At 46.6% G+C, this 20,754-nt stretch overlaps 1 protein-coding gene across 1 annotated transcript in view; it reads left to right on the top strand.

Moving 5' to 3' along the window:
- Positions 1–20,754, top strand: part of CGRRF1 (cell growth regulator with ring finger domain 1) — a 57,315-nt gene that overhangs the window by 7,527 nt on the left and 29,034 nt on the right. Inside the window, exon 2 of the mRNA XM_073577939.1 lies at positions 11,320–11,459. Coding sequence (XP_073434040.1) covers positions 11,320–11,459 — 140 coding nt within the window. The remainder of the gene's footprint in view (positions 1–11,319; positions 11,460–20,754) is intronic.

Below are 20,754 nucleotides of genomic sequence, written 5' to 3'. Positions count from 1 at the left end.
GCCTTCAAATGCTCTGGTACTGATCCCAGGCTCTCTTAAAGGGATCTCCTGTATGGAAGTTAGGGCAAATCCGTCAGCGCTCTGAATCTGACCCCAGGATTCTATTAAAAGGATCATTGGTATGGAAGTCAGGGCAAATCCACTCAGTGTTCTGGTTCTGATTCCAGGCTCTCTTAAAGGGATCCCCGGTATGGAAGTGAGGGAAAATCCACTCTGTGCTCTGATTCTGACCCCAGGCCCCTCTTAAAGGGATCCCCGGTACGGAAGTGAGGGCAAATCGACTCTGTGCTTTGGTGCAGACCCCAGGCCTCTCTTAAAGGGATCTCCGGTATGGAAGTTAGGGTAAATCCCTCAGCGCTCTGATTCTCACCCCAGGCTTCTATTAAAGGGATCCCTGGTATGGAAGTTAGGGCCATTCCACTCAGCGCTCTGGTTCTGACCCCAGGCTGATGGATTGATGTGTGATATTAAGGGGAGTAGTCCGGTGGCTCTGGCTGACGGGATGATGTGGGATATTAGGGGGAGTAGTAAGGTGGCTCTGGCTGACGGGATGATGTGGGATATTAGGGGTAGTAGTCCGGCGGCTGTGACGGGATGATGTGGGAAATTAGGAGTAGTTGTCCGGTGGTTATGGCTGACGGCATGATGTGGGATGTTAGGGGTAGTAGTCCGGTGGCTTTGACGGGATGATGTGGGATATTAGTAGTCTGGTGGCTCTGGCTGACAGCACGATGTGGGATATTAGGGGTAGTAGTCCGGTGACTCTGGCTGACGGCACGATGTGGGATATTAGGGGTAGTAGTCCGGTGACTGGCTGACGGGATGATGTGGGATATTAGGGGTAGTTGTCCGGTGGCTTTGATGGGATGATGTGGGATATTAGTAGTCTGGTGGCTCTGGCTGATGGCACGATGTGGGATATTAGGGTTAGTAGTCTGGTGGCTCTGGCTGACGGGACAATGTCGGATATTAGGGGCAGTAGTCTGGTGGCTCTGGCTGACGGGATGATGTGAGATATTATAGTGAATGTGGCTATGCAGAGTGGGCGGGGCTCTACACATCTTTATATATTTAGATATAATCATTATAATTTGTTATAACTAACCGTAGTTAGTTACTATGCCCGGGCAGCGCTGGGCTCTTCAGCTAGTTTTATTATAATGGCAAAAAAATTTTGAAGTTTCTAAAAAATAAATCAATTGTGTCTCGATTTAGTTTTTTTCCAGGCAGAGATGTTGTTTTTATTGCCATCGTTCTGGTTGTGTATGACATCTTAATTTTGAGTGGTGACCGAAAAACATCTATTTCTCTAGCAACCTTCCGCAACAGCATATGCGGTTGTCTCCACGCCCTAATGGGGGACAGGAAGCACAAGAGGTTAAAAGGTCCCTCCCACCTCCCTCTCACCAGTGTCTTTCCTGTCCCCCATGGGGCATGGAGAGGTTAGGGGTATGCTGAGTGGCCGGCTGCTGCAGTGTACCTGTTAAATATACTGATGTCGGGCAGTGGTGGCCGGTGGCTCTACCTCCCCTCCTCCATGCTGCTCCTGTCTTCTTGGAACTCGGGACCTTCCTGGCCCACCCGCGCCCCCTTGGGGGGTAAAGCGGTCAAGTGATCCCCCACCGGAGGCCTCCCGCAGCCCTCCGGTCTCTCCTCCTCCTGATGCACGCTGTCGGTGTCCCAGAAGTGACGTCACAGCACGCGCGGTCACTTCTTGGGTATGCATTCTACCCTGGAACTCAGGGACTTACAGTTTCGGCCTATGGCAGCCCCCCGGACACCTGACAGCGTGCAGAGCACGTCGGATGACCTGTGCCTACTCCGGACCCTGGGATGGCGAGGGGGAATACGGAATGAGCGCTGAGAACGGGTTTAACCCCTCATAAACCCGCCGGAAGACGCCGACAGGTAAGACAAAAATCCCCTGTCAGCATAAAGAGCTCTTCCTGCCCTGCATCTGCAGAGCCCAGCACTGCCCCAGCCATAGTGAGTGTTATTGGGGTGGGTCCCTAGTGGCGGTGGCCTGAGGGGGGTTACTAATTCCCATATACTTCTCTCTCATAGGGAGACGAGTCCACCAAAAAAGCGGTCAAATGCGCCATTTGTAATAAAAGGCTTTCCACATCATGGAGAAAGAAGTTGTGCCAGCCATGCACAGATAGAGTGGTCAGAGCCGAGCACCCCTCCTTGATTGATGAAATCCGCACCTTGGTGAAACAGGAGGTTCAGACCTCCTTAGCCGCCCTTCCCCCTCGTCCCCCCCTCCGCCTCCTCCTCCTTCATCAATGGGCCCATCTCCCTCAAAAAAACGTAGATTTCAACTGGAGGATTCTGCTTCTGAGTCAGAACACTGATATGACTCAGGCTCTGAAAGATGGGAAGAGTCGGTAGCCCCTAAAATACCTGAGGCTAGAAGATATCTTTTTTCCTCAGAATACGTGGAGGAGCTGGTTAGTGCGGTTTGTGCCACTATGGGGCTAGAAGATGAGCCGGTACCTCAGTCTGCCCAAGATAGAATGTTCGGAGGACTGGATGGGGCTAAACAGGCGGGGTTCACTGTACATAAAAGCATAGTGGATATGATCTCCCAGGAATGGGAATACCCAGAGAAGCACTATTCCTCTCCATCGGAGCTTAGGCACAGGTTGTCACGTTGCCGTCAGACTCGGGGCCTGCTGTCCCGGGCTCTGCCACTAGGAGGCGCCGGACGGTCACGTCGCCGTCAGACTCGGGGCCTGCTGTCCCGGCCTCGGCCACTAGGAGGCGCCGGACTGTCACGTCGCCGTCAGACTCGGGGCCTACTGCCTCGGCCACTAGGAGGCGCCGGACTGTCACGTCGCTGTCAGACTCTAGGCCTGCTGTTCCTGCCTCGGCCGCTGGGAAGCGCCGTGGTTCGCCCTTGAGTGATGGCGGTGTCAAAGATGGGGCTCCTGCGCAGGCATCTGATGGACGCAGGCTCTGCTTCTCTGTCAATCATGAAGGGGTTGGTGCATCACCATCTGGCCTGGTCCTGGGGGCGGTCCTGATGACATCATCAGTCCGGGAGCCTGTGAGGGATGACCTGATCCCTCAAATACCTTGGGACTGGTCTTGCAAGCCGCCGGATATATTCTTGGTTCCCCTATGTGCTACTTTGTGATTTGTTATTGTTTGACTCTGACCTCAGCCTGGATTTCTGACCCCTCTATTGCCTGACGATTTTGTACCTCTGCCATTCTCCCGGTTTGTGACCTTGGCCTGGATATTCGACTCTGCTACTGCCTGCCGTTTTTGTACCTTGCCGTCCTCCCGGTTTGTGACCTTGGCCTGGATATTCGACTCTGCTACTGCCTGCCGTTTTTGTACCTTGTCGCTCTTCCGTTTTGTGACCTTGGCCTGGACTGTCGACTCTGCCACTGCCTGCCGTTTCTGTACCTCCGCTGCTCTCCCGGTTTCTGACTACGTTTTTGGTTCCCTGCCTTCTTCCCTATTGGCGACCTTCCTGCTCTGGCGCACTGCTCCACCAGACAGCCACCCCCTGGGCCTTGCTACCATTCCAGATCCCTGTATAGGGGTTAAGGGTCTCGGGGTGCTATCCCTACTGCAGTCCAGATCCGCGGACGGACGTCACATTATATCCTGCCATAAAAAAAAACTGCTTCTTGTGTATATATCCAACATATACAAAAGCAGTTTCCCTGAACTTTTTTTTTTTTCCTTCTCCTGCCTGAGCTGATTTTTGGCCTGAACACCTGTTACTTGCTTCAGTGCACAGTCTGGAGGATCACTCTCATCTTCCTGCATAAACATGCTGCAGTCTAGAGACTTCAGGGAGAAAGCTGAATGTCAGAGATCCACACTCCTGGGACATCGGCCCCTGGGCAGCTCTGGCCAGGGTTGCCCAGGGGCTCAGGTACTGCCCGCAGATGCAGCTAAAGTTTTATTACCTTTCTCTCTTTCATTTGGTCAGAAATCTCTGTGTGTAAAAGCTTATGTGGATAGTGGATCTGAAGGAAATTTTATGGAGTCTTTGGCTGCTAGGAATCTGGGTGTACCGCTACTAAAACTTAATGCTCCTATTAAAACCACGGCTATTAATGGCACATCCATTATTCAGGAGGGGGTTAAATTTGTTACTGTCAAAATTGCTATGTCTGTGGGAGCAAAACATACAGAGCTTGTCATTTTTTGTGATGGATAATTTATCTTCTGCAGTTATTTTGGGAATGCCGTGGTTACGCCAGCACAATCCCGTAATTGACTGGCACCTGTCTGATGTTGTACGCTGGAGGTCGCAGTGTCAGGATAACTGCATATCATTAGCAGTGAACCAAGTTAAGGTTAAAAACCCCCTCATACCGTTTGCTTTCAGAGACTATGAGGATGTTTTTTCTATTGTAGAATCTGAGAAATTACCCCCACACAGAGAGTATGATTGCCCTATAGATCTGATTCCGGATGCCCGTCTCCCAAAAGGGAGAATATTTAATTTCTCCGGTCCAGAGCGTCAGGCCATGAATGACTATATAGCAGATAGCTTAAAAAAGGGTTTATTAGACCATCCATTTCACCAGTTGGGGCCGGATTCTTCTTTGTAGAGAAGAAAGATGGGGGTCTCAGACCCTGCATTGATTACCAGGAATTAAACGCAATCACTATAAAGAACCAGTATCCACTTCCACTCATCCCTGATCTTTTTAATCAGCTAACGGGAGCCCGTTGGTTTACTAAACTTGACCTCCGGGGGGCATATAATCTGAGACGGCGATGAGTGGAAAACCGTGTTTAATACACCTCTTGGCCACTTTGAGTACCTTGTAATGCCGTTCGGACTCAGTAACGCACCTGCCATATTTCAGAACTTTGTTAATGATATTTTCAGAGACATTTGTGGGGTAAATGTCGTCGTGTATTTAGATGACATTTTGATTTACTCTGCTGACCCTGTGACACACGCTCAACACGTCTGTTCTGTGCTGCAGAGACTGTGAGAACACTCCTTGTTTGCTAAACTGGAGAAATGTGTTTTTTTTTTGTTGAGGAGGTACAGTTGTTAGGGTACATGGACTCAGGCAAAGGGTTCCGCATGGATCCTGCCAAGATCCAACCTATTAAAGCTTAAACAACCCAAATCGCTAAAAGCGCTGCAGCGATTTTTAAGGTTTGCTAATTACTACCACAAGTTCATCAGGGGTTTCTCAGAAATTGCCAAACCACTCACAAATTTGACCCGGAAAGGGGCAGACGTGGCCAATTGGAACCCTGAGGCAATTCAGGCATTTTCTACGCTAAAGGAGTGCGTTGTGGCCAACCCGGTTTTGGTTCAGCCTGATCTGGACCGCCCATTTATTGTAGAAGTAGATGCCTCTGAAGTCGGAGTGGGAGCAGTGCTATCGCAAGGCACTGTATCCCTCACTCAGCTTCGCCCATGTGCTTTTTTTTTTCCCGCAAATTCTCTGCCACTGAGAAAAACTATGATATAGGTAATTGGGAATTATTGGCAATCAAATGGGCCTTCGAGGAATGGCGCCACTTCCTCGAAGGCGCCAAATATAAGATCACTGTAATTACTGATCACAAGAACCTGACCTACCTGGAGTCAGCTAAAAGACTAAATCCTAGAGAGGCAAGGTGGGCCTTGTTCTTCTCTAGGTTTGATTTTTTTTTTTTAATCACCTTTTGCCCTGGTACTAAAAATGTGAGGGCCGATGCCCTCTCTCGCAGTTTTTGCTCCTCACAAGCCGAGGACTGTGAACCAGTCCCGATATTGGCCAATGGGATCGTTGTGTCGGCAGTGTCTTTGGACCTTCTGGAGGAGATCCGTAGGTCCCCAGAACAAGCTCCTGACACTACGCCCCCCAAAAAACTGTTCATCCCGGCTACGTTTCGCCTACAAGTTCTTAAAGAATCACATGACTCTGTTCTGGCAGGCCATCCTGGTCTCAATAATACCACCAGATTGGTAACCAGGAACTTTTGGTGGCCGACGGTGGTTAAGGACTGTAAAGACTATGTTTTAGCGTGTGAAGTCTGTGCCCGCGCCAAGTCCCCCCATAATCGCCCTGCCGGCTGGCTCCAGTCCTTGCCCACCCCTGAGAGTCCATGGACCCACATCTCCATGGACTTCATTACGGACCTGCCGCCCTCAGATGGAAAAACGTGTATCTGGGTGGTGGTGGACAGGTTCAGCAAACAATGTCATTTTGTCCCCCTGTCTGGGTTACCTAACTCTGAAACCTTGAGTAAACTGTTCATTGTGCATGTTGTACGTCTTCATGGTGCTCCGGTAAATATTGTGTCCGACAGAGGTACCCAGTTCGTCTCAAAATTCTGGAGGGCAGTCTGCAAACGCATTGGTATTGAGTTGTCCTTCTCCTCTGCCTACCACCCCGAAACCAATGGTCAAACCGAGCGTACCAACCAGGCCCTGGAGCAATACCTCCGCTGTTATGTGTCAGAACATCAGTCTGATTGGGTTGAACATCTTCCATTAGCTGAGTTTGCCCTAAATAATCAATACCAGGACTCCATTAAGACTACCCCCTTTTCCTGCAACCATGGACTGCATCCGCGCTTTGGTTCATTCTCGGCCAGCATGTCGGAGCTCCCTGGGGTAGAGAAAAATATACATTGCTTAAAAACGATTTGGTCTGAGGTAAACTCGAACTTGAAAGGGGCCCAAGTTAGACAGGCTTCGGCTGCAAACAGACGGCGATCTAAATGGCCACACCTGGGAGTTGGAGACAAGGTTTGGCTCTCTACCAAAAACAGCAAGCTTAAAGTGCCGTCTGCCAAACTGGGTCCCAGATTTATTGGCCCATACGAAATTATAGAGGTGATTAACCCGGTAGCCTTCCGTTTAAAACTTCCTCAGTCATTTAAGTTGCCCAACGTGTTCCACAAGTCTCTCCTCAAGCTGTATCGCTCCCCAATTCACCCTGTCCAGTCCCCTCCTCCTGTTTCGGTCAGGGGTACCTTGGAGTATGAAGTCCAGGGTATTCTTGACTCCCGCCTTGTGAGAGGCTCCGTACGGTATCTTGTACACTGGAAGGGCTACGGCCCGGAGGAAAGGTCCTGGGTCCCCGCGGGAAACATCCATGCCAAAACATTAATTAGGAGATATCATCTCCTTCACCCTGACAAACCAGGTTTTGAGGGTCCGGAGGCCCCTCTTAGGCGTCTTTCACACTTCAGTTTTTTACAATCAGTCCCAATCCGCCAGGTTTTGAAAAAAACGGATCCTCAATTTCCTTTTGAGGATCCGTTTTTTTTTCCCCATTGACTTCCATTATTGGTGGATTGTGACGGATTGCCGTCCGTTGCATCCGTTTTTTTTTTTGCGGATCCGACAAAAGTTGCTGTCCGTCACCATCCTCAAAGATTTCAAAACGGAGCTTGCAACGTTTTTTTCTCTGGCGGATCCTCCAGACACTCATTTAACCCGAAATTCTTTCTGGGTGCCGGACAAAAAAAAAAAATTCTCTCTCCTGCCATTTTTGTACCTTGTCACTCTCCCGTTTTGTGACCTTGGCCTGGACTGTCGACTCTGCCACTGCCTGCCGTTTCTGTACCTCCGCTGCTCTCCCTGTTACTGACTACGTTTTTGGTTCCCTGCCTTCTTCCCTATTGGCGACCGTCCTGCTCTGGCACACTGCTCCACCAGACAGGCACCCCCTGGGCCTTGCTACAATTCCAGATCCCTGTATAGGGGTTAAGGGTCTCGGGATGCTGTCCCTACTGCAGTCCAGATCGACGGACATCACACAGGTTCCCCCTGGATTGTGATGCATATAAATGGGACATCCCGAAAGAGGACGTCCAGGTGGCAAGGGTAGTAAAGAAGACAGTCCTCCCCTTTGGTGACGCATCCCAGCTTAGGGATCTGATGGACCGTAAAATAGAGAGCGAAGGCTTGGGAGACCTCTGCCTCATGGTTAAAGTCAGGTATCTCCTCAACTTGTGTCTCCAGATCCCTCTTCAGGTGGCTTGAGGAGCTAGAGAGTCATATTTCCTAGGGGACCTCAACGGGTGAGCTCCTGGACTCCCTTCCCATACTCCAGAAAGCTACACGGTTCCTGGCGTATGCGCCCATGGAGATTCGTACTTCCGCCAGGTCTCTAGTCCAATGTAATTCTGCCAGACGAGCGTTCTGGCTTAAGATGTGGAGCGGGGATGTTACCTCTAAGATCAGACTCTGCTCCATCCCCTTCGAGGGTGAACACGTCTTTGGACCAGCTCTAAACGAGATTCTTGAGAAGGCGACGGATAAGAAGAAGGCTCTCCCTGAGCAAAAGACCCCAGGAAGAGTTTTTTTCCAGCCCCCCAGAGCCAGACTTCCCAGCAAAAAGGGAAGGGAAAAACAGGAAGATGGAGCTATACTATGGGGAGGGGTAAGAATATCCTTGTCCCACAGCAACAGGAGAAACAATGACTCCGACTCGGTGGGGGGGGACTCTCGAATTTCTTCCACGCTTGGCAGTCGGTGTCCAACTGCCTTTGGATCCTCAACGTCATCAAAGAGGGCCTTCTCTTGGCGTTCAAGTCTCCCCCCCCCCCCCTGGGGTCTAAGAGTCACCTCCCTGCCACCTTGGGAGGATCAGACAACGCTAAAATCGGGCACACAGGCCGTATTACAAGCAAATGCCATTTCCCAGATTCCTGCGGAAGAACAAGGAAAGGGCCATTATTCCAGGCTATTTCTGGTGAAAAAGCCCACAGGAGAGGCAATAATAATAATAAATCTAAAGGACCTCAATCGACACATCGTATACTACAGGTTCAAAATGGAATCGGTAAAAACCACCATTCCCTTGATAGGCCCTCACTCCTTCATGGCAATCATAGACCTCAAGGATGCATATTTACATATCCCTATTTATCCTCCCACAGAAGGTATTTAAGATTTGCAGTTCAAGAGGGTCTAAAGTAGAGACAAAGCACTTCCAATACAACGTGCTCCCCTTTGGCATATGCTCTGCCCCATGAGTGTTCTCGAAGGTAATGGCGGAAGCCGTGTCCCATATTCGGAATCGGGGCATCTGCGTTGTGCCTTACTTAGGCGACCTGCTGATAATAGGTACATCCTACCAGGCCCTGGAAAGCCAGGTAGCTCAGACTCTGGACATTCTTCAGTCTTTAGTCTGGATACCGAATATAAAAAAATCCCAGATCCAGCCCTCTCAAAGGAGAAGATTCCTGGGAGTTCTGTTAGACTCAAGAAGACAGATGTCCTTCCTTCCAGAAGATCATCACAATTCTATAATTTCAAAAATTCTAGACTTCAGAAAACAGAGGTCCCCGACCCTCCGGTCAGCCATGTCAGTTCTGGGGTCAATGACGTCCTGCATACAATCAGTGTCTTGGGCGCAGGTTCCTTCCAGAGTGTTTCAGTCCCACATCCTGGGGAGCTGGAACGGACACCATCGCTCTTTGAACAGAAGAGTTCTGACTCCAGGAAGAGTAAGAGCTTCCTTGGCTTGGTGGTAGACCCCAAGAATCTGAGCAAGGGTGTGAGTTGGTCCCAATCCCCCTTAGTCACGGTGACAACAGACGCCAGCAAAAAAGGCTGGGGGGGGGGGCAATGGTATCCCGGACCCCACTCCAGGGGCTATGGAGTCAGGAAGTAAGTTCAAAATCTTCCAACTTCAGGGAGCTAAAAGCCATGGAGGAGGCCCTCCTGACAGCAACAGATCTGGTCCAGGGTCATCACGTCAAGATTTACTCCGACAGTATGACTGCGGTAGCTCACCTCAAACACCAGGGGGGCATGAAAATCAATGGCCTAAAGTCCATTTCAGGACGAATATCTTTCTGGGCCGAGAGGCACCTACTTTCATTGAAGACGGTCCACCTAAATGGAACCTCCAATCTCCAGGCAGACTTCCTGAGCAGACAATGTATTCAGCCCGGCTAGTGGAGTCTGAACGGAAGAATTTTCCAAAGACTAGTAAGCAGGTGGGGCCTACCAGAGGTCGACCTGCTAGCATCTGTCCAGAATTCCCAGGTAAATAAATACTTCTCCCTGAACCCCAGAGACAAATCTCTGGGAGTAGATGGTAGCTCCGGTATGGCCGAAGAGGAGCTGGTTCTCTCTGATAACAGAGCTTCAAATAGATAGACCAGTGCACCTGCCCATGGAAGACGACCTCCTCCTACAGGGTCCTCTGCACCTCCTGAATCTTCGGGGATTGAAGCTAGCTGCCTGGTTACTGAGGCCCAGGTCCTAAAATCCAGGGACCTATCAGATGCAGTAATTGCGACCCTACAGAAATCTAGGAAGCCGGTCACCAACGCCATCTATGGTAAAGTGTGGAAGAAATTCAGAACCTGTTCATCTATTCATCAGGCAGAAATAAGGGAAAGAAGGTGACAAAAAATACTATAGCAAACTGGATCAAGAGAGCCATCTCTGAAGTATACCTGGCGCAGAATATGACACCCCCTGCAGGGATTAAGGCTCATTCAACATGGTCTACTTCAGTTTCATGGGCTGAAAGGGCAGGCGCTTCCTCCGAGCAGATCTGCAGGGCGGCAACTTGGTCCTCATTGCATACTTTTACTAAACATTATAGGTTGGACCTCTTGTCCAACAGGGATTTAGTCTGAGGACCGAAAAGTTCTTCAGATCATTGTCCCCCCCAGTGCAGTATAGGCTGGTATTCCTCCTATGCTGTCGTGGAAGGTTGCTAGAGAAAATAGAATTGGACTTACCGGTAATTCGGTTTCTAGAAACCTTCCACGACAGCACTAATTCCCTCCCTGTATTCTTGGATAAATTCTGAGAATCTTAAGGTAACCGGTGCTATGGTGTAAGTTATGAGTCACTGGTGAGAGGGAGGTGGGAGGGACCCTTTAATCTCTTGTGATTCCTGTCCCCCATTAGGGCATGGAGACAACCTACTATGATGTCGTGGAAGGTTTCTAGAAGCCGAATTACCGGTAAGTCTAATTCTATTTTTTAGTGTTTTGGTTTTACGTTTTTAGTCCAATATTTTTTTTTTTTATTTTGATGATTTGGACTTATAAGGTTACCCCTATGCTGAATGTGATTAATTTTTGTTTTCTGCAATGTTGGATGGGGCAGTGATTCAAACTTATGTTTTTTTATTATTTTAATATTTTTAAAGCATTCTTTTTTAAAATTAATTAAATATGGCAGATTTAATAATGATGAGCGCTGCAATATTAATGTGAAATATTGGTGTAAAGTAACCCAATCTGTGAATGGTATAACACTAGGATGAAGCACCAAAATTACCCACAGGCGTATACCGCTGCGATAAATCCCCCATGTGAGTATGCCCTAATCATAAATGTATCACATTTTTTTGGCCATTGCAGGCGAGGCCTGGATGTTCCCATTATACTGAGAAACTCAGAAGAGAGGACGTCCAATACCTTCATGTGTAAGAAGCAGATGAAAGAAGTCAGGAATCCATTTGGCTTGGAAATAGTTAATCCAGATACAGCCACAATAGAGAGTAAGTGGTTCAATTCACTGCAGGAAATCTGGGAATAAAAATGGTCTTTCCAACAAATGGAGCGAGGTCCCCCATACATATATGTAATATGCTGACTAGTGATGAGCGAGTATACTCCTTGCTCGGGTGGCCTCCGAGTATTTTGGTGTGCTCGGAGATTTAGTTTGTGTCGATGCAGCTTCATGATTTGCGGCTGCTAGCAAGCCTGAATACATGTGAGGAATGCCTGTCTGTTAGGGAATCCCCACATTTATTTAGGCTGTCTAGCAGCCGTAAATCATGCAGCTACTTCGACAAAAACCTAATCTCCGAGCACGCCAGAATACTCGGAGGACACCCGAGCAACGAGTATACTCGCTCATCACTAATGCTGACCATTTCATTGGAGGACGTTCCAGGGGCGCTGTGTGTAGCTACCCCCCGCTCCACAATTGGCGATAGGTTAGAACGCAAAGTAAATCCTAAATTTGCCTTATTAATGAAATATAATGAAAAGCAATGTAACTTTGTAACTTTCCAGTTATTGACTGTATTAAAGATCTCTGTTTGCTGTCATTTAATGAGGACAGTCTTTAAGGAATTGTCCAGGACTAATTTTAAGTTGCTAACTACCTGCCTGTTGTACTTGGCACTAACTATTCCTGCTGGTGATTCAACTGCTCCATGTCAACAATGCAGCTCTTCTTACGGGGTGCTTACGGGGTGCTCTGTCGACAGGGCGTGACTGCCAACATCATGCCGATTGACAGCTTGCAAGGAATTGGCTGTAAATCGGCATGACATCAGCAGAAGCCACTGAACCAAATCTTATTTAACAAAGGAAAGTATAAAAATCCCTACTGTGGTGTTCACAATCCTCTTGCAGTAGGACAAGCTGGATGGCAAAACAAGTGCTAGTAATATCCCAAAAGTTATAGGAATGAAAAAATAACTTTTAACTATGCCAAAGGAGTTGAAAAGAAAAGTCTTGAGTGAGGGAAAGAAGGGCTTAATTCTGGCTTTACTAGCAGAGGGATACAGTGAGTGTCATGTTGCCTCCATCCTTATAATTTCTAAGATGGCAATCCATTACAACAAGGTCAAGCAGCAGATATTGGGGACAACAAAGCTAAAGACCGGCAGAGGGCGAAAACGACTCTCCACTGACCGGGATGACCGTCATCTTATTCGAAAGTCACTTAGCAACCACAGGATGACATCAAGTGACCTACAAAAGGAATGGCAAATGGCAGCTGGGGTGAAGTGCACAGCAAGAACAGTTCGTAACAGGCTCCTAGAGGCAGGGCTCAAGTCATGTAAAGCTAGAAAAAAGCCTTTCATCAATGAGAAGCAAAGGAGAGCCAGGCTGAAGTTTGTCAAAGACTATAAGGATTGGACCATAGAGGACTGGAGTAAGGTAATCTTCTCTGATGTGTCTAATTTTCAGCTTTGCTCAACACCTGGTCGTCTAATGGTTAGATGGAGACCTGGAGAGGCGTACAAGCCACAATGTCTTGCACCCACTGTGAAATTTGGTGGAGGATCGGTGATGATCTGGGGATGCTTCAACAAGGCTGGAATTGGGAAGGTTATTCTTTGCGAAGGATGTATGAATCAAGCCGCATACAAGGTTATCCTGGAAAAACAGATGATTACTTCTGCTCAGGCAATGTTCCCCAACTCTGAGGACTGGTTTTTCCAGCAGGACAATGCGCCATGCCACACAGCTAGGTCAGTCAATATTTGGCTGAAGGAACACCACATCAAATCCCTGTCATGGCCAGCCCAATCTCCAGACCTGAACTCCATTCAAAACCTCTGGAATATAATCAAGAGGAAGATGGATAGTCACAAGCCATCAAACGAAAAACTGCTTAAATTTTTGTACCAGGAGTGGCATAAAGTCACCCAAAAGCAGTGTGAAAGACTGGTGGAAAGCATGCCTGTGATTAAAAATCATGGTTATTCCACAAAATATTGATTTCTGTACTCTTCCTGAGTTAAAACATTAGTATTGTTGTTTCTTAAAGATTATGAACTTGTTTTCTTAGAATTATTTGAGGTCTGCAAGCACTGCATTTTTTTATGTTCTTTTGACCATTTCTCACTTTCTGAATTTTGCAGTGGTGTCTTAAGTTTTGCCAGAGCTGTGTGTGTGTGTGTGTGTGTGTGTGTGTATATATATATATATATAACCGTCTTTTGGATGAATAACATATAAGATCTTTACTGCAATTTAGACAAAATCGTACATATACAGTGTGTATATATATACAGTGGGGAAAAAAAGGATTTAGTCAGTCAGCAATAGTGCAAGTTCCACCACTTAAAAAGATGAGAGGCGTCTGTAATTTACATCATAGGTAGACCTCAACTATGGGAGACAAACTGAGAAAAAAAAATCCAGAAAATCACATTGTCTGTTTTTTTTTCATTTTATTTGCATATTATGGTGGAAAATAAGTATTTGGTCAGAAACAAAATTTCATCTCAATACTTTGTGATATATCCTTTGTTGGCAATGACAGAGGTCAAACGTTTTCTGTAAGTCTTCACAAGGTTGCCACACACTGTTGTTGGTATGTTGGCCCATTCCTCCATGCAGATCTCCTCTAGAGCAGTGATGTTTTTGGCTTTTTGCTTGGCAACACGGACTTTCAACTCCCTCCAAAGGTTTTCTATAGGGTTGAGATCTGGAGACTGGCTAGGCCACTCCAGGACCTTGAAATGCTTCTTACGAAGCCACTCCTTCGTTGCCCTGGCGGTGTGCTTTGGATCATTGTCATGTTGAAAGACCCAGCCACGTTTCATCTTCAATGCCCTTGCTGATGGAAGGAGGTTTGCACTCAAAATCTCACGATACATGGCCCCATTCATTCTTTCATGTACCCGGATCAGTCGTCCTGGCCCCTTTGCAGAGAAACAACCCCAAAACATGATGTTTCCACCACCATGCTTTACAGTAGGTATGGTGTTTGATGGATGCAACTCAGTATTCTTTTTCCTCCAAACACGACAAGTTGTGTTTCTACCAAACAGTTCCAGTTTGGTTTCATCAGACCATAGGACATTCTCCCAAAACTCCTCTGGATCATCCAAATGCTCTCTAGCAAACTTCAGATGGGCCCGGACATGTACAGGCTTAAGCAGTGGGACACGTCTGGCACTGCAGGATCTGAGTCCATGGTGGCGTAGTGTGTTACTTATGGTAGGCCTTGTTACATTGGTCCCAGCTCTCTGCAGTTCATTCACTAGGTCCCCCCGCGTGGTTCTGGGATTTTTGCTCACCGTTCTTGTGATCATTCTGACCCCACGGGGTGGGATTTTGCGTGGAGCACCAGATCGAGGGAGATTAAAAGTGGTCTTGTATGTCTTCCATTTTCTAATTATTGCTCCCACAGTTGATTTCTTCACTCCAAGCTGGTTGGCTATTGCAGATTCAGTCTTCCCAGCCTGGTGCAGGGCTACAATTTTGTTTCTGGTGTCCTTTGACAGCTCTTTGGTCTTCACCATAGTGGAGTTTGGAGTCAGACTGTTTGAGGGTGTGCACAGGTGTCTTTTTATACTGATAACAAGTTTAAACAGGTGCCATTACTACAGGTAATGAGTGGAGGAAAGAGGAGACTCTTAAAGAAGAAGTTACAGGTCTGTGAGAGCCAGAAATCTTGATTGCTTGTTTCTGACCAAATACTTATTTTCCACCATAATATGCAAATAAAATGAAAAAAAAACAGACAATGTGATTTTCTGGATTTTTTTTTCTCAGTTTGTCTCCCATAGTTGAGGTCTACCTATGATGTAAATTACAGACGCCTCTCATCTTTTTAAGTGGTGGAACTTGCACTATTGCTGACTGACTAAATACTTTTTTTCCCCACTGTATATATATATATATATATATATATATATATATATATATATATATATACAGTCATATGTTAAAGTTTGGGCACCCCTATTAATGTTAACCTTTTTTCTTTATAACAATTTTGGTTTTTGCGACAGCTATTTTAGTTTCATATATCTAATAACTGATGGACTCAGTTATATTTCTGGATTCAAATGAGGTTTATTGTACTAACAGAAAATGTGCAATCTGCATTTTAACAAAATTTGACCGGTGCAATAGTATGGGCACCTCAACATAAAAGTGACATTAATATTTCGTAGAGCCTCCTTTTGCAAAAATAACAGCCTCTAGTCGCTTCCTGTAGCTATTAATGAGTTCCTGGATCCTGGATGAAGGTATTTGTGACCATTCCTGTTTACAAAACAATTCCAGTTCAGTTAAGATTGATGGTCGCCGAGCATGGACAGCCCGCTTCAAATCATCCCACAGATGTTCAATGATATTCAGGTCTGGGGACTGGGATGGCCATTCCAGAACATTGTAACTGTTCCTCTGCATGAATTCCTGAGTAGATTTGGAGTGGTGTTTTGGATCATTGTCTTGCTGAAATAGCCATCCCCTGCGTAACTTCAACTTCATCACTGATTCTTGCACATTATTGTCAAGAATCTGCTGATACTGAGTTGAATCCATGCGACCCTCAACTTTAACAAGATTCCCGGTGCCGGCATTGGCCACACAGCCCCAAAGCATGATGGAACCTCCACCAAATTTTACTGTGGGTAGCAAGTGTTTTTCTTGGAATGCTGTGTTTTTTAGCCTCCATGCATAACGCCTTTTTGTATGACCAAACAACTCAATCTTTGTTTCATCAGTCCACAGGACCTTCTTCCAAAATGTAACTGGCTTGTCCAAATGTGCTTTTGCATACCTCAGGCGACTCTGTTTGTGGCGTGCTTGCAGAAACGGCTTCTTTCGCATCACTCTCCCATACAGCTTCTCCTTGTGCAAAGTGCGCTGTATTGTTGACCGATGCACAGTGACACCATCTGCAGCAAGATGATGCTGCAGGTCTTTGGAGGTGGTCTGTGGATTGTCCTTGACTGTTCTCACCATTCTTCTTCTCTGCCTTTCTGATATTTTTCTTGGCCTGCCACTTCTGGGCTTAACAAGAACTGTACCTGTGTTCTTCCATTTCCTTACTATGTTCCTCACAGTGGAAACTGACAGGTTAAATCTCTGAGACAACTTTTTGTATCCTTCCCCTGAAAAGCTATGTTGAATAATCTTTGTTTTCAGATCATTTGAGAGTTGTTTTGAGCAGCCCATGATGCCACTCTTCATAGGAGAATCAAATAGGAGAACTACTTGCAAGTGGCCACCTTAAATACCTTTTCTCATGATTTGATACACCTGGCTATGAAGTTCAAAGCTCAATGAGGTTACAAAACCAATTTGGTGCTTCAGGAAGTCAGTAAAAAGTAGTTAGGAGTGTTCAAATCAAGAAAATGATAAGGGTGCCAAACATTTGCACCTGTCAAATTTTGTTTATATGCAGATTGCACATTTTCTGTTAGTACAATAAACCTCATTTGAATCCAGAAATATAGCTGAGTCCATCAGTTATTAGATATATGAAACTGAAATAGCTGTTGCAAAAAACAAAATTGTTATAAAGAAAAAAGGTTAACATTAGTAGGGGTGCCCAAACTTTAACATATGACTGTGTGTGTATATATATATATATATATATATATATATATATATATATATATATATATATATATATATATATACTGTATATGTACGATTTTGTCTAAATTGCAGTAAAGATCTTATATGTTATTCATCCAAAAGACGGTTGGATTCTCCATGTTCCCTTCGTTTGTTGTTTGTTACTACCAAGCAGGAACAGTTTTTCAACTTCAATTTGGGTGAGCTGGATAGTATTTTTCCTTTGTAGTTAGCAAATACCTGCCTTTTAGTTTTTAGGCCTGTAGTAGACAAACATTAAATAGTCCTGAACAACCCCTTTAATTGAAGTTTTTTAATTAGTGAAAAACTGTTCTCACCTGATATTTTGCTAGAAATGAGATAAGATGTCTCAGTCTGGAGGAGTCTGGGCTGTTCCGCTCAGAGAGGTTTGGATACAATTGTCGATAAAGTTTTTCTGCCAATGGTTGGAAACTAGAATGTTTTCGTGCACTGACAGCAAGTAAAGATTTTTTGAAAATGCTGACAAATTTCAATTAAAACCTTGGAGATGGGAATAACCCTTTACGAATGGGATAATGTACGGTCCCACTTGGTATTTACATTGAGCAGAAGAGCGGGTGTTCATGCTGTCCGATCCAAAGTGTTGGCGGCAGGGCTGCAGAGCATTAAGAACAGCCAGGGAGCCCTAATATAGGGAGGACGGCCACCATGACAAGATAGAGGTTGGGAGTGAGAGGGTTAACATAAAGGTCAACAAGGGCGCTGAAGTGTAATGTTGCCAGTGGGGTAGGGTCAAGGGATGAGTTTGGTTAGGGGCTTGGGTCATAGGATCTTTATAAGGTGTGGGTGGAGCAATTTACCTCCTCTTTGTTCCCGTCAGCGAGAAACACAGGACAGGACACGACATAGGCAGCTGTTGCAGGGTCTGGAGTAATGGCAGATCTATCAGAGCTGATGGAACTGGTGTCAGCGGTCCGTGGATCAAACATTGTGTAGGAGCAGCTATGTGTGGCCTGCAGGGACCCTTCTGGAGCTGCGATGACTACACCCCCCCCGGCAGCGCGTACTCAGCGCGTGCTCATCGGTCACAGCTACCAGAGCATTATGCACCTGAGGGAGCCTGGAGTAGCAGGATAAGATCTAGGAGTCCCTTTGAGGGGACCCTCTGGGACTAGAGGAAATGGCCACACGCTCTGCCTCTCCCCGGGTCACCAGGAGGATTCCTTGCCGGAGACACAGCGTTCCAGAAGTGAGCGTGGCCGAAATGCGGACTTCATCTGATTCGCAGACTACAGGGATCTGGAAAGAGGCACGATGGTCTCCAGTGATGGACAGGCTGGGGGCCGATAGCGGCAAAAAAGCAGAGAAGAGTGTCCCTCCAGTATACGATGGGGGGGTTGAGGTCAGCGGGCGTGCTGGAGATGGGCGCTGTGGCACATGTGGCAGCAGGCTCGGTCCGGGCATGCAGAGCTCCATCTACAGGCGGGTCCTCCGATCAGAATGCAGCTATAGAAATGAAAGCTTCTGGGAGTATGGATTGGGGCGTAGCAGCATCGATGGACCAAGAGCTGGAAGCAAGCAGGGTAGCGGCTCATCCGAGGATTCCTCTGAGGCGGCCTGATGAGCATGTTAATAATGTATTCAATTTGCCTTTTGTATCGAATGTTGCTAGTGGTAGTGGTGTTAGTGATGTGGAAGGGGTGGTACATGATAGGCGAGATCATAACGATAGTTCCTCTAATTTGTGGGGTAAATTGTTTGGTGTTTTGCAGGGATTAGTAGCAGAGCGCATAGGGTCGGGTAACATGCAGACCCCGGTGGGTGCTTGTGTGCCTCCGGCGCAGACAAGGGTGGTGGCAGAGTAGTCTGCGGTGGTGAAAAAGGGGGTTCCAAGTGGGCAACAGCAGGCTGGTACGTCAGGGACAGGTTTTGAAAAGAACGCAAAAGAGAAAGGGGGGGTGAAGTAGTGCGTTTAGATGATCGGGCAAGAAGTGAAGTCTATGTAAGATTTGAAGGCTTTTGGGGGCACATCTGAGGCAGGAGGTAAAGTATAACATTTAGGAAGAGGAGTATGTGGAAATATTTTCACTGCTTCCTTTGGAAAAATGTAACTTGGATAAAGTAAAGCTTAGTGATACTAAGAAGAAAAGATATGAGGAAAAAAAGGAGGTATCAGCTGATACTGAGGACGTTCGCAAACTGGTTACAGTCATTAGCTATTCTAGAAAGTGTGATGGGGAGAAGGAGTCATAGAATTGTTCGGCTCTTTTTGGATATATGGATGCAATAGGGCCAACGTACAGAGTATATGGGGGAATAGCGTGGCTTAGATATGATAAGCAGTTCAGGCAGTGCAAGGCGTTGAGGCTGGACATGAAATGGAACCATAAGGATATATCCTTGTGGATACGCCTCATGATGGCTCCAGCCTCACAGCCTTTTCGAGGTGGTGCTGGGGCTGCTGCTGCAGCATCAAACGGGTCCCCGGCAGCTTACCAAAAGGGTGTGTGTTGACAATTTAACGAAGGCCAATGCAAGTTTGGGCTCTCGTATAAGTTCAAACACGAGTGTTGAGGCTGTGGAGGTAGTCACGGATTGTCCAAATGTTTTAGGCTTGCAAAAAGAAAGTCGGAGGAGGCTGGTGGAAGAAGGGAGGACCCCGATGAGGGTCGTAATGATGCTTCCCTTTTCTTTAAAAAGATATCTGGATGCGGAAGCTGCTGAGATAATTCGGGTTGTTTTTTTTGAGAGCTTTAGGATACCATTGGAACCTCAAGCACCAATTTTCAGGCTAGGTAATTTGAAATCGGCTAGGATAAACCCGGATGTAGTGAAGGGGAAAATTTCAAAGGAAGTAGCCTAATTTGAGGGTATCACCATTAGGGTTGGTTCTGAAGTGGGAACCTAATAAGTTCAGGCTTATTCACCACTTGTCTTACCCGGCGGGGAAAAGTCAGTGAATGACGGCATTGATCCGGAACTGTATTCTATTTTGTATGTGTCATTCAATAAGGCAATGGAATTGATTAGTTTAAATGGGAATGGGGCTTAGATGGCAAAATCTGACATGGTTGCAGCATTTCATTGGCTTCCAGTGCATCCCGATAGAGTCCATAGGGCATTTTGTGAGAGTCGATCGGGAAGTAATAGCTGACACAAGTGGTGTTGAATGCATCCTTACAACTGTATATTGATGCAGCGGGAGCAGTTGGTTTTGGGGCACTTTTTCAGGGTCATTGGTGTGCTGGCCTTTGGCCAGTGACTTGGCGGGAGTCGGAATTGATTAAAAAATTTGTCATTATTGGAAACCTTTCCAATAATAGTGGCGGTGGAACTTTGGGGGTTGCAATTTAAGGAACAAGAAAGTGTGTTTTCATTACGATAACCTGTCATTGGTTCAAGCGATCAATTCTCTCTTGGCAAAATCTTTGCCAGTGGTAGCATACTTGCGCCATTTGATATTGCGCTGTTTGGAGTTGAATGTGTGTGTGGTGGCAAATCATGTGCCTGGGGTGAACAGCGAAGTACCTGACGCATTATCCTGTTTTCGGCTCGTCAGGTTTTTTGATTTGGTTCCGTGGGTGGACATTGTGGTATTGGAGTGTCCCAACTGGTTGTGGACTCTGGTAACAGCGTAGTTTTGGAATTGATTAAACGTTCAGTGACAGCAGCGACATGGGCCCAGTACCAGAGATTATGGCAAGAGTGGGAGTGTTCCAGTGTTAATTCAGGTTTGGGTCAGTCTGCTAC

The sequence above is a fragment of the Dendrobates tinctorius genome, unplaced genomic scaffold, assembly GCF_039654945.1.
Source record: "Dendrobates tinctorius isolate UK_male_01 unplaced genomic scaffold, ASM3965494v1 ptg000058l, whole genome shotgun sequence".
NCBI lineage: Eukaryota > Metazoa > Chordata > Amphibia > Anura > Dendrobatidae > Dendrobates > Dendrobates tinctorius.
This window is presented reverse-complemented; position numbering and strand designations above follow the sequence as displayed.